Source organism: Eutrigla gurnardus (assembly GCF_963514095.1).
Source record: "Eutrigla gurnardus genome assembly, chromosome: 6".
NCBI classification, from domain to species: Eukaryota; Metazoa; Chordata; class Actinopteri; order Perciformes; family Triglidae; genus Eutrigla; species Eutrigla gurnardus.
Window position 1 is genome coordinate 29,030,863 of NC_139920.1, and position 14,925 is coordinate 29,045,787.

The 14,925-nt window shown below is 42.2% G+C and overlaps 1 protein-coding gene across 2 annotated transcripts in view; it reads left to right on the forward strand.

The window, feature by feature from the left end:
• Positions 1-14,925, forward strand: part of glis1b (GLIS family zinc finger 1b) — a 68,600-nt gene that overhangs the window by 11,395 nt on the left and 42,280 nt on the right. For both annotated transcript variants that reach the window (XM_084011866.1, XM_084011867.1), the window contains exon 3: positions 14,191-14,383. In XM_084011866.1, the coding sequence (XP_083867992.1) occupies positions 14,191-14,383 (193 nt within the window). The remainder of the gene's footprint in view (positions 1-14,190; positions 14,384-14,925) is intronic.

Here is a 14,925-nt window from a genome sequence, read left to right on the forward strand (position 1 = left end):
GCTACCAGGCTCAGGCACAGTCAGGTAGTCCAGACAGCTACCAGGCTCAGGCAAAGTCAGATAGTCCAGACAGCTACCAGGCTCAGGCACAGTCAGGTAGTCCAGACAGCTACCAGGCTCAGGCACAGTCAGGTAGTCCAGACAGCTACCAGGCTCAGGCACAGTCAGATAGTCCAGACAGCTACCAGGCTCAGGCACAGTCAGGTAGTCCAGACAGCTACCAGGCTCAGGCAAAGTCAGATAGTCCAGACAGCTACCAGGCTCAGGCACAATCAGATAGTCCAGACAGCTACTAGGCTCAGGCACACTCAGACTGTCCAGACAGCTACCAGGCTCAGGCACAGTCAGACTGTCCAGACAGCGACCAGGCTCAGGCACAGTCAGACTGTCCAGACAGCGTCCAGGCTCAGGCGATTTTTCAACTCCAAAGATCAATTTAAAAAAAAAAAGATTCATGTTTAGACGCGTTGTGAATGCAGTACTTTATCCTTTTTCATTTTATTTTCAATATTTATTCCAGTGAATTTCATGGGAATTAATAAAATGGAGAGGCTGTTTTGAATGAAATAGTTTTGACTCAATTTGTCCTATGATGAAAATCATCTGATGTACATATACAGGTACTTGTGTTTTCATCTTTATTTTTTTCGCAATATTGTGATATCGTGATACGTATCGTGACCAAAGTATCGTGATACGTATAGTATCGTGAGGTTCTTGCCAATACTCACCCCTAGTTGGCACGCCTGACACGTCTTTGAGAAATATCTGTTCCACGTATGTTTAAAATGACCTTGACGCATAATGTTTATTTTGAGTCAGTTGTATGCGTCTGTGGTGCTTCGATTGTCTTGCTACTCATATCTGATTGCACATAAATATATATTTTCAAATATTTGATACACTGGGAACAATAAATCTTCCACAAGTTTTGCAATAACAGTCATTATTTTTCTAAGGAATGCATCTTTATATTCCAACTGGAAGTTCAACAGTAACTACAAACTGAACCGTTAACGTAGTAATAATAAGGATCCTTTTTTAAATGAAGCTTAGCAGGGATTCATTTGAGAGCTAGAAAAGGCTGCAGAGAAAGAAATACCCCTAATACCACAATTCAACAAAAGTCAACATGACTTGTTAGCCGTGACCTTGATAGCTTTAGCTGTAAATGTAAATGCACAGTTGACCACAGTGCCCACTTTTACAGGGCCAGCCCTGTCATTTGACACGGAAATATGGCCAATCTAGGCCACTGTAAAGATGCCAGTCTTCTACAAGCCTCAAGAGCTCTGAGTCATGAAGGAGTCCAGCGAGAGAGGCGAAGCATCGGTATATGAACACTGCAGCCTGCCAAAGTACACTCATTTAACAGCACAAGAAGACTTGCACTGAGAAGCCGCATGTTTATGTTAGGGATGATGTAAAATGGCCAGAATTCATATTTCACATCAAATTTCTCTTTTGAGATGGCTTCTCTCAATTTTTACGTGCAAGGAAACAAACATTTGCATTTCAAAGTTCTTCAAATAAAAATAAATGAAAAGCAACCCCATTTATGGGTTTGGAGACTATATTGGAAAACAGGTCAGGGGCGAAATGAATATTTTTTTTTTTTTTTATGGTTCGTAAAAGAGCTTCACAATGACTGCCAGGTTATGTGAAAGACTTGACACATGGTACAGGCCAGAGCCCTCCGAGGTTCCCTCTCTATTCAGGCCTGACACTGTCGGGCTGAGAGCAGCCAAACAACACACATGGCAGAGGCCAAGATGATGATGATGAAGAATGATTTCTTTATTTCTGCTCGTTATCGTCTAATTAGGCTCCTTCTCACCACAGACGCATCCAAAAATCTATCAACTAACAACTTTCACTTTTTACTTTGGGGTTCTTTACACTGGATTTATAATCAACGTTGAGCCATTCCTCTTTGCTTGCTATTTGCTGCTTCTTGCCTTTATTCAAAAGTAGATATTAGAGAGATGTTATCAAAGTTAGGTCATCATTGGATGAACCATACATATATTAACTTTAGCTATGCGACATTGTTATATTCATTTGGATAATATACTCTGCTTGCATTAAAATATAATAATCAATTGTATTATTCAAACATTATAATCATGAATTAAAAGAACAAAGATATAAGTTTATATGTGTATTCATCAAAAATTATAATCATGCATTAAAGGAACAAAAAAAAACTTTATATTTGTATTATTATCGTAGTGGTTTGCTTGCATTAAAAGTACTCTCTTTCATGAGTGAAAAACCATGATTATGTCTGTACATGCTCACATACTGTTTACATACATATTGTACGAACTATGGCAAATTAAAAAATGTTATGAACAGGTCGCAAATTCAGAGTTCTGAAATCTAAAGCCAAGTGCCTTAAACTTCTTTTTAATAGCCAGCATCCGACGGCTCAGAAAAAAAAAGTCTGATTGTATAGATAGTCTGAGAAAATGAGCCTACTTCTCACTTGATATATTTTTATGTCTTTGTCTCGCATGTGTCAGTACACTGTAAAACTCTGAGTCCCTGTTAAAGCACCACATTCAACCGTTCTAACCCCTGTTACGTACTGTTGCTATGCTAGCTGCTGGCCCTCAGTCAAACACAGCGACAAGTTCAGACTCTGAAGTCCTTTTTACTGCTGAGACCAAACTCATGTCTCCCGTTGGCCGGCTCACGTGGCGAAGGGACGCAGCTCGAGCAGGAATCATAATAAAAGGAATCTTATTACAGCCATTAAACAAGAGAAGGAAAACACAGCAGAGCTTTAATGCCTGAACATCTAAAATGCTTACGCAATGAGAATATATTTGCTCATAAAGCTCTTTGATGGTGGCCCTGTCGTTCCAACGCTGTCTGTGTAAATAGCTGTGTATTGACCTCCGACCACACAAGATTGAATGTGTTTCCATAGGTGTCGTTTGGTACCATTTGGGGTTTTTTACAGGCCCCGCTGTGCCTTAATCCCTGGAACCGCGGTCCAGCCATCGCCGCTCAAGTGGCGGCCAACAGGGGGCGCTTCCTGAGGTCCTAGAGAGACGAGAGGTCGACTATGAACCGGAGTTCTTCACAGCAGCATTATGGAGCACTGATTCATAGTGAAGTTATATACTGTCTGCTGGACTGTCCATCTCAAGTTACCCAGAGAACATTTTCCCGTTGCCATGTCTGATCTGTGTGTGAAAGGTCGGGGCTTTGGTGGATGAGGACTCCCCAAACAATAAAAGAATGGTATTGCTGACTTCCTTAGGTATGTGTGGTTTGAAACTCAACACAGGTTTGCTCAGTGGAAAACCCGGGGGCCGCTCTTATTTATTTTGTATATTTATGAAAACCCCAATACTGCGGTGCCCTCTGAGTGAAGGAGGTAATTTTTCAGCCAAGTTAATGCCCTTTGGTGGTGGATGTTGACTGCTGTGCAGCAGCAGGTCTTCTGCACAGTTCCACAGTGTCGGGTTAAATCAGTCACAGACTATCCACCATGTGTCTCAGACGTGTCATCAGTGTTTTCAATTCAACTTAAAATACGGGGAGTGGGCTTCCTCCATGTCAAGATAACTTGTGTAAAGAAAATATGCTGAAAGGAGATATACCACGTTGTCAACAAGTGGAGTCATTTCACTTTTATGACTCAACTGCAGTCACGAAGAGATAATGATTTTACCATGGTTGAATGCTCCCACATAGCTGGGCATTGTTGCAGTGTACTTTTTATGGTGTGACGTGTCCTATGTTGTAAGATAACATTTGTTTTGAGGCTACGCAGAAGGATTTAGTGCTGAAGTATAGGGTTTTATAAACCGCTGACATGAAACGACACCAATAATCAAATCAAAATAAAAGCTTACCCTCTGTGCCTCCGCTGTCCAAGCAAATTTATGGGCTTTTGAAAGGCCCATTTTCCTCAAAGAGCTCCGTTTTTGGGGGGTGAGTTAACCCCTAATCATCCTGACTAGCTAATATTCATTGTGGACACTGTGGAAAAGCTCTGGCCTCGACTTTAACCGGAAACTTCACGAGCCAATGCAATTACTATGCGTGCTTTGAACTCGATACAAAGTAACATTCCATTATTCTTCCTGCGCTAAAACAACAGAAAGTAACAAAGAAGTAGGAAGTGAAATTGGATTCCTCTTTTAGTTCCAAAAACATCTGGTTTGGTCCTGGTTTTAAACAACTAGCATCCCCTCTGAGAATAACAGAAGGTTATGTGCACTGTGAGTAGGTAACAAAATAATCATTTTCAAATGTTGCTCCATTTGAATGTGATCTAATTACCATCACTTAAATTCAGCCTCTCGGTTGGACCACCGACCATCAAGGGAATTTTCCTCCAGACGTTTCCCTAGCTCTTCATTTATTTCTCCCCCACCGCTGCCTCCAAACCATTAGAAATATACAGTAATTTGCTGCAAATTGATCACTTGTTTTACAGAAGTCATATAAATCTCCACTCTTGTCGAAGTCTAATCGATGGCAGGAGGCGGTGCTGGGCGAGAAGCAGGGAGAGCATGTGTCAGATGTGCCCTGTGCGTCTGCTACATGGAGATGCTCTCATGTTCTGTGGTGGAGTTTGGCCACTGTCATTTCCGCGGAATTTCCTGCCATCTGTGTTCAATCGAATTCTCTCACAGTTTTGGGATTCCTTGTAAATATTGGGTGCTGGCTGAAGAGGACTGAAGGAGTACTGTGAGTTTTTTTGTACCCTCTCAGACCTAAATGGACAAGCCACTGGCGTGGTGGATGAGCTTGGTAAATTAAGCAAGACAGCAGAGTATCTGGCTGCTCTGGAAAGATATATTTATCTGAGATCACTGAGGAAATAAAGTAAATCTTTTTTTTTTACTGGCTTTGTAGCTCAATGCTGAGTAGGCTTTTGTGCTGCCTATGCTGAGTCATGCTGGCAGCATGGATTTAAGGATGGCAATGACATTCGGTATGAATCTTCATGATCTAAAAAAATGGTATTTGCCCATTATTATTATTTTTACTTTTATTGGCATGTTAACATTGTCTTAAACAAACTCACCATAGTTTCATGTATGATTAAGGTTCTTCTGTTGGCAGAGTGGCATAATAAATATTGGTATTTGTTATTTTATTAACACAGCCGTCCTTAACAGTGCAGATTTCTTGTGCTAATACAACAATTTTGACAAATAGAAGGTCATGACAAACGGATCTGATTTCACTCCAGTTTCAGAGGGGCATCCGCTGTGTTTGGGTAGAACTTCGGCACACGGACGACTGAGGCATATTGTTCTGGAAGGGGAAAACGCAGCTTCTGCACTAAATCGCTTTGTTTATTTTCTTTACAGCAGATTTATGTACACTGGTTATTCTCATGAGTGAAGAAACACACACAGAAAAAACCCAGGCAGTCAAAGTAGTACGTGCACACACCAACTCAGGCTCTAAACCCTTTCAAATAAACAGCGGTTTAAAATGTTAAAAGGGAATTTGTAACACCGTTCATCTTTATTTATTGCGGGAAATAACTTGATGCTGTTGAAGTGTACCAGTCTCACCAGTTTTAACACTTTCTCTGAGGGTGTGGTGCCCGAGCGTTCGTCAGTCCTCTGGACTGGCATCGCTCTGCCAGTATTTACCGCCGCCTCCCCAAACAGAGCAGCCTCTTGTTTGGCTGTGAAGCACCTCCTGATCCCGAGCCGAGGTTTCAGCCCCGTCGGCCTGGCTCCGGAGCTGTGTTGTTCCCCAGCCCTATAAAGGTGTCTGTCACTAATCCAGACGTCCCTATCCAAGTGCATCACATCGTGTCAGTCCGCCGGTCCATCCAGTCGGCCTGTTGGCCTGGCGGAGGCTTTGTGCACTGTTTTCAAACGATGTGGCTCTTCAGTCAAATCCGAGGATGTGGTTTGGCTGAGCACTCCTCGTAAAACTTTGTGATTGTCTGTGATTAATCCTGGCAGCGTACAGATTTGTGGGCAAAATCCTTGTTATGATAGTGATTGTCAGGATAGAATTGTGGCTACTCGTGGCTTTAAAGTGGTTTTTTGACTCTGCACATTTTTCCTATATTAACAAATGGTTCTAAAATTGTTTGACTTAATGATATGCTTATTTTTGTGATAATCAGTCATAGCTGTGGTGCTCTTTTCCTGCCGTTCCCAGGGGTCAGTGTGCAAACATCGTCTTTGAGGACTGTACGCTCTTTAATTTTTTCATAGACTTAGTTCTTTTGCTTCTGAATCTCACTGTTCTAGCTGTTGGAAACCTAAACAAATCACTTCCTGTGCATCAGATAATTCTTTAAAGTCCTGCTGACGCTGAGTTTAGAATGGCAAATGTAAAATGACTACTCTGCATCCTCCAAAATGACCAACTTTGAATCAACACAGCTTCAACAACTGGAAATTATAACCTTCATGCAGTTTGGAGGATTTATTGCAAGGCTGTAGCATTTATATTACCTGGGTCATTTTAATAAACTGGTGCACAGTGAAGGTCTGTTTATTCTCCAGCTTTAACGACCATTGCACATTTAAACTAATTTTTATTGAAAAGGACGCAATGTCCGGAATAATATCCTATTTTTAAAACGACGACCCAAAAAATTAAGCCACATTTGTGTATCAGGTGACTGCTTTTATCGTCAGATGTTCTTCTGAATCTCTGAGGGCAACAAAGCTGATAATCAGCTACATAAGAAGCCCGTCTGAAATTATGTGCTTTATAAAAACCAACAGAATATTGATCTCGAGTGATCTGAGCTTGGATCTATGTCGTCTGTCTCATAAGACCATGCTGTTTTAGCTGCATCCTGTTTGATAGATTTATTCTCCCAGAGGATTTGCTGCAGGGCATGACCAGTGACGAGGTGCTACCACCAGGTGGTGACATGCACAAGTGTAAAGGTTTAATTATGGTAATCAGGGAGAAGCAGAGAAAATGATTGATTGGAATGAATACAGGCATTCAGTGCATCTTCCTCTGTAAGACCTGAGTGTGTTCTTTTAAGGGTGTGTGTGTGAGAGGGAGAGGAGGTGTGTGTGTGTGTGTGTGTGTGTGTGTGTGTGTGTGTGTGTGTGTGTGTGTGTGTGTGTGTGTGTGTATGTGTGTGTGTGTGGGTTTTGACTTGCAGCGCTGCCTCTTTAAGCCATACGGTAAAGTGTGTCTGGTCCTGGGAAGTTTCTGGGAGAAGGTTGGTGGCGTTGGGGATGGGAGTTGTGTGTTGGCTGCCAACTATTTGTTTGTGTTCATGACTGCGGTTAGCACTGCTCCATTTGACAAGCCTTTAGTATTATGAAGACTCCTGCTTCCCGCAACATGTGCCCCCTTTAAAAGGCAGGAGGGCTAATCATTTACCGACCGCCGCATTCATCAGTATGACTTAAAACTTTGTAGGCACTTAGTCGGAACAACCAGACGTATCCGCAAAGAGGTTTGCCTGGACAACTGCGCTGTCAGTTGTTACATGTACTAATGATTCCTATAACGTTATTACTCTTTTGGAACGGAAGATATTTTCCTGCTGTGCCCAGAAATAGTTGAGGTTTGCAGCTGGATGCCTCTAGTCCCCTTTGTATTCCACTTTCTTGAAGCTAGTTATGGTGTGACCGAGCCGACCGCGAGAGAATGGTGGAGGAACAAAGATACCTGGTTCAGAGCAACTAGACTCGGCTAGAACACACTGATTTTCTCCTCATGAAAGTTCTCATGTCTTCTGGTACTGGTAATCCTGCTACAAAAACACATATCTGTGCTTTAATAGAGTTTTCCTTCTTCCCTCGCTCCGCACCTGCTTTAAGAGGAGCTTTGGTCGTAGACGTTGTTATTTTTCATTTACTTGTGCCCTCAGGTTTTTCAATCATACATCTATTACTAAGCAAACAAATAAGTTCCGGGCCTATGCCGCAGACACAAATATAGACATGAGTTATGAGATTGAGAGAAGCCGGGAAAGGCTTTGGACCCTAATGCACAACATCTGCACTCGACAAGACGCACAACCGGAGCATCCGTCTACAAAGTCCTGTCACATACTTGTATCCGTTGACCTGTCTCGCATTGAAAGAGAAGGAGGAGACGGGGAGACCGGTGGCAGGTGGGGGTGTCGGGGGCAACAGGAATAAAATGATCATTATTAACTGTTTAAGTGCTGAATGTTATGATTTATGGAGCTAAAGTGGGGCCAGTTGAGGTGTCACATTGGATTTCCAGAGGCATCTGTCTTGTGGTTTTGGCAGCTTGTTGTACCTTGGGTTCAGATGTTTGCATCACACTCCTGACATCCCGTTTCCCTCACAAATACCCCCCCCCCTCCAACAGCCTCCTGCTTTAAGCACAGTACACCTCTGATCGCTCCCCTTTCCTCTCCCTAAACCATCCATCCATCTGCACATCTGCTTTTCATTGAGGCCTGCATGTCTCCGAAGACTTGAACACATTAAACGCTGGCACAAGCACAGTCTCACTTTGGCACTTAACGCAACGCTTAGGTGACTTAAAAGGGAAAGGCGAGAATTATAGAAAATGAAGTGTCACCGAAATAAAAAATCGCCCCAGATTACCACCAATTACACTTAATAATGCTGTCCAGACCATCTGCTGATCAGATGCAGGACTTTGTGTTGTCTGTGGAGAAATAATGGGACCAGAGAGTGCGTGAAAGTAGAGAGATTCATCGAGGGAGACAGGGCGACATATTTAACTACGTGATGATGTGGTTTGATCTTTACTGTATAGACCGGAATGCTTTGTATGGCGATGCAGTCACTACCGCATATCTCTGGATAACAGCCATGTTGATTCGTAGGGGTTAAGTCCTGCTGGATTGGAGACATGTGTCTGCTCTGCTTTATTAGTCATTAATTAGTCACTGAGGTCAGGGCAGAGTTTTTAGCCAAGGCACAACACTGCTGAACTTGAACGTGATTCTGATCATCAGCCCCTGAGGCAGCTTGAATAGGTGTAGCATTACAGCGCACCCTAACTGGCCGCGATCCCCCGAAGTGAAATTCATCCAGTATGTGAAGCGTGTTCAACCATCAATGTAATCACCGTCACAGTGACCGCAGCCTTCCACTCGCGAGTGAGTCGTGCCCTAATTATCAGAATTATCGAGTCTGCATTCGTTCATTGTTCCTGTCTATTGTCTTATTTTTCGGCCTCCATGGTCACAGTGGCTGCATTAATCAGCGGGAGATGGATTAAAAACCACTTTCCAGTCACGATCGTGATGCACTTGAGTTTTATGGCTTATGTACGCTCTGTTCCCAGAGGATGACAAGAAGGAAGCGTGACAAATGGATGACATCAGAGCATGCTTGCAGGGTGATTGGAACCTCGTTTCCCTCCACGACCTCAGCCAAAAAATAATCATACATGTCCCAAAACAAGTTCTCGGATAACCACGTTTACCCCTTTTTTTTATAATTACAATCGTGTTCGAGGCATTAAATTCTGCATTCATGTGCAATGGAGCATACCACTGCTTCTTTAGTTTTACTTCTCCTCTTCTACGTCTCACTGAGCTCCTCAGTTTACCGTCATCCTGCAGTGATCCTCAATGAAAGGAACGTGCCACTTTAATTATACAGGAGAGGGGAGCCAGAACCGGCAACAGATAGCATGTCATGACATTTACGGAACGGAAGATACCACTTTAGATGTACACCATGTCATCCACGGGGATTGTTTCTTGTCCACAGCCCTTGTTCCAAAAAACTGTTCTTTTTTTAAGGGTGGTGTTTTAAGAGGCGAATAACAATGGAGTCCTTATTTGTGCCTACGTCTGTAGTTGTCAATGCTGACATCAGGGGCTCTTTGTGAGGACGAGCCAGCACATCTGCACATGGTCTCTTCACCGAACACAACATTTGCCCCTGGTGGTTCTGGCACTGTCCTACCTTCCTTTCTGCTCCTGTGTCCCTGATCTCACGCCCCTTACAGCATCACTCCTAATTGGGCCTGAATGCTTGCAACTGCGTACATATCAGAGTAGCATCCCACCCTGCTGCTTCTAAAGTGCTCCCTAGAATTGGACACAATGGTGGACTTCATTTCCATAGATAATCTGCAGGGATTAACTGTGCATGCAAGGATTTGTTTTAAATGGTTGTGCCTACTGATTGAGATCAATTTAAAAGTCTCCTGTGGAGTTTTCGTGTGAACCAACAGGAGTTATTTACATGCAGTGTGTCCTTGAGGTCCAACATAGTGAATGTGTTTTGTTCCTCATAAAACAGTTGCAAAAGTGGCTTTTTTGGACTATTTTCAGACCTGTATCACACACACCCACCTTAACGTGGCGGCAGTGTTCTTGTCCCTGTGTGGGCACATTGTTGTGCTTTTGACTGCCACCATCTGTTGATCGGGGAAATAGCGTGAAAGGTAGGAGTAGTAGGAATGCGTATCGTGTCAACCGTGAGCTTGTTCACATACAAAGACTAATAAAAACAGTGCTCTATAGATTTACCACTGGTTTTTCATCGTTTTTCAGATGATTACACGGAGAGGGATTTTTGAACAGCTCATGTTTTCCCTAGAACATAACGTGGAAAAAAAAAATTCAAATCCAGAGCCAAAGGAATGTTAAATATGATGAGCACACAGCTGCTGGACAGACCACCCGTAAACTCTGTACAATCAACAGAACAATGTCATCCGTCTCACTCTCTCACAGTCGCATTCACTCCTTCATTCACACAGACATCACACACTTCACCTCAGACGCTGCTCCTCTCTCTGGCTCCCACCTCCTGATCAAACTCGGCTCTCACAATGAAATGTTGAGCACTAAATTACCATGGCACATCCAATATAAACTGAATTTACAATTGGGTCCCATCCAAGCCACCATATGTCGAGGAGGCCGGTTCCCCGACCGGAGTATGACTGATGCTGTTAATGTAGCGCAGCTCTAAATCATCTGAGCGCTAACTTTCTGCAGCAGGACCTTTAGCGCTCATGCAACACTCTTCCTTTACTGTCCTGGAGACATAAGGAGGTGTCTCTAGGATGGCGGTACTGTAGTCCACTTTCACGACATCCATAATATATATTGGAGACAGCGCCACAGACAAGGCGTTCTTTCTTTCGGCACTGCTACCTGTTTGTAAGTAAATTAAAGCGGTTTCAGTCACACCGTTTGTGTTCCCGCCACAAATAGTCAAGCAAACTCCCAGATGCATGAAAACTATTGCCGTTGTTTGTACTGTAGTTATAGCTTCTAGCTGCTGGCTTAGCTGTCTCCATATTTAGAGGTGTGTGGAGGCAAACCATATGGCAAGGCAAGGCCATTTTATTTGTATAGCACCTTTCAACAACAGGGCAATTCAAAGTGCTTTACATAAAACATTAAAAGCATTGGACAAAAAACAACCCATTAAAACAAGCCGATAATAAAATAAAGTTTAACATTAAAAAAATATATATAATTTAAAAAATGATAAAAAAAATAATAAGAAGAAGTTATATATATATATATACAATTTAAAAAAAATATGCTCTGATTTCCATATTTAGCTAATTGCTATCTATCTGCTGGATAGTAGTATATCATCTCCATTCTGTTGCTTGTGAACAACCACAAAAAGTGATGTCAGTTTTGGTTTAACAGCTTGTTTCACTGCCTCCAAGTTGCCAAAGAAATCTGTTTTATCAGTTTTTATTAAAAGTCTCTCCTGATGTAGATGCAGCTAAAAAGCATGGTGGTCTATTCATGATTCCAGGTAGGTTTGGGTAGTATTTGAAAATGTTCAATACCATGCAGATCAATGGACATTATCAATACCATATTTCAGAAATATGAATATTTATGAAAGTTACAGGTTCCAAATGATGTTGCCCAAACACAAAGAGCCGTACAAGATTGTTGTTTGTACAAAATAGTCTAAAACTGGCAACTTTTATTTGAATCTGGATCAACGAATGTATGCAGATATTTGCCAAGCTTTCGGTTTGTGAATTGGGACACATTTTGGACGTTGATACAAAGAAAGTATTGAGGTCCGATTGCCAGGCCCAATACCAGGTGTAGTGTTTTGTGAAATACGTGCAGAACTAAGGTCAGTGCAACATCTACTCCATGATTTCTGGCAAGTGATATTTCCCCCCAAAAAAATCATGCTGGAAAAAAAGAGTTTGTATTATCCGTCAGTTTTAGTAAAACCATCTGCAGACAGGTAATCAGTGTGCTGGGATCATCCCTGTCTCTACTCATTTACATGGTGGACTTTTCCTGGCAAACATCCGCTTTGTATTGCGAAACTTTGAAAGAGCATTGTCTCATAACTTGGGTTACATTTACCGGGCTGCCTGTTATGGCTCTTTTACGGTGGTGACGGAGATATGTGTGTGAGAGAGCATGTGCGTTCAGTCAAGGCCTCGTTGACTGACTGCCAGACCATCCAGTGCTCTATGATGACAATGTTTTTATTTGGTTGTTTGTCTTTTTGTTTGCATGCGTAAAGGACAGACAAAGGCCTAATTAAGAAATCTCTGATGATGTTAGTCATCTCCATCCTGACTCATGTCACTTCTGGCCATCCTGATTGAATTATTCCTGACTCGAGGCAGAGAAAGACTTGGCTTGGCGTCAGCGTGTTACAGAAAAAAAGAAAAAAAAAGTTGTATACGCTGAGCCAACAAGCAGTGGGAAAAAAAGCAACACAAAAAAAGACAGAACAATCCAGAATTTGATAAACAGAGCGATTTGCTTGAAAACAGACCAGAGCTGGAAGACATCTTGCCTTCTGTTAACAGCTTTGAGTGAAGCCAGCGTTGTACCGACGGCCGCCTGGTGATACTCCACTGTTTGCGTTGCTTTGCCCTTTCTCCACTTCTCTGTGTTTGAGCCGTGACCCGCAACCAGACAAACGCAGAGGAGACTCGGGATAACTGCTCCTTAAACTGAGGATCACATGGCTCACAAAGTTCCATTGTTTCCTCTTGTCTTTTGTTCATTCTCCCAACCTTTTTCACATTTTCCAAAACACCCCCTTTTCTTCTTCTACTGTTTACTCTGCCTCTCTTTGTTACTCGGGTTGGAATAGCTTTCTCCTTTTTAGTCTTTTTTCTTTTTCATCTGTAAAGTATTTCTCTCACTATTCTCACAATTAATTGTCCATTCCCTTCAAGTGCCTTCTTTATATTTTCTCTCTCATAGAGGGTGTTTGGGTGACTTTATTAAGAGTCGCTCATGGTGTGTGATAAGATTGTCAATAACATCATTAGGAGAAAATTGAATTTTAAAAATTGAGTTAGGAAAGTTGGAACAGGGGACGTGTGACTGCTGGGATATCGGCTTACCCTTCACAAATATGTCCTCATACATCGAGGCCCTCCCTTTGTTCACCTTCATATCTCTCTCTCTCTCTCTCTCTCTCTCTCTCTCTCCTACTTTTATTATGTTTTCGCTCCCCATTCATAAAGCCTTTATTTCTTCTCAAATAGTCGGGTTGGAATGATAAAAATGATGGTTGAATGAAAATCTTAAATACGCACTTGGTACTTTAGGAATAAAACAAACTATAGTTAAAAAGAAAAGTAAATGCAGATGAAAAAAGCAGTTTAAATTAAGACAGATATATGTTCCATTCATTTCCATGTCATGTGCAGATATGACGCATTAATTTGTTATAAAATATTCCCTAGCAAAATTAATAATTTACAAATTAAATGACAATTATGTGCATCATTTAATAAGGTCACCATTTTCACAAACGGCTTGATTGCATTCCATTGGAACAGCTGGTGCTGGTGATAAATTTAAAGGGATAGAATGTGATTTAAATTCTTTATTGACACATCGGTTGCACTTTTACTGGCTTGGACTTCTGGGCACATTAATTTGAGTCTGTTTATTTTTCCAAAATGGACGCAGTGACATGTGGAATACAATAATATTTGGCAATAAATCCCTCCGACGTTAGTCTTACTGTCACCAGTTGGCCAAAGAATTCTCCATATATCACTAGATACTATAGTTGTGGCAGCCAACAGTTATTCCTCAAGAGAATGTTCATAATCTAATATGATTTCAACATGTCACTGATGGCACGTATCCCACTATAAACTGATTATTCTTCCAGGGCAGCCGGTGGATCACTGGGTCCAAGCCGCTTAGCCTGTTTTTAATTTGACTAACCTCCACATATCGTACATATTTGAGCCGTTTGAGTGATATCTGCTCTGCTCTTCTTTCAGTGAATGGGGCCTACTGCTCGGAGAAGGATTTAGACACCGAGCTGGGTGACACCGAGGGCACCCTGATGCGATGTGGGCAGAGCTTGCCATTGCTGGTGGGGGGTCATTTAGGGGGGCTTTATACCCAGAGCCTCCACAGCGACAGACCCACACCCGACCTCATTCTGCAGGACGGCCCTCACCAAGACACCAGGTAAAATGTCACTATCATCGCCGTTTTAAAATCATTTTGTTCCGGTTCCAGTTTTGAACGTTTCCTGTCGGGTATAGTATTACTAACAATATGCAGGTACAACATGTTTTTCATTATCTTTGCTATTGTGAACCAGATGTACACATATGTAGCTGGGAAGCTTTACCCAGCTACATAAAATACTGATGGGGTCCAAAGTACAACATGTATGTTACAGTAATGTGATTCTTCTGTTGTGCGTTCTTTGACTACTGTTGGTCAAATCAGAAAGACGTTTGTGTTGTCGGGTTCGTCCCTTCTTTCCCCTTCTCAGGCAACTAAAGTGCTTCTGGACAGCCATTCACTTTTCTCATGTTGTCTCTCAATATTTTGACTATAGCCAAACAGGAAATGGTGCTCCTGAATAGAGGGAGGAGGGGGGGGAGGGGGGTCAAGTCTTTATTAACAACAACGATGACAAAGTCTGCCAGTGGCTTTCTCCAATCCTAGCTAGCATTAGCTGTGTGTTTTCCCCCTGCGTGCTCAGGGGAAAGGACAAAGAC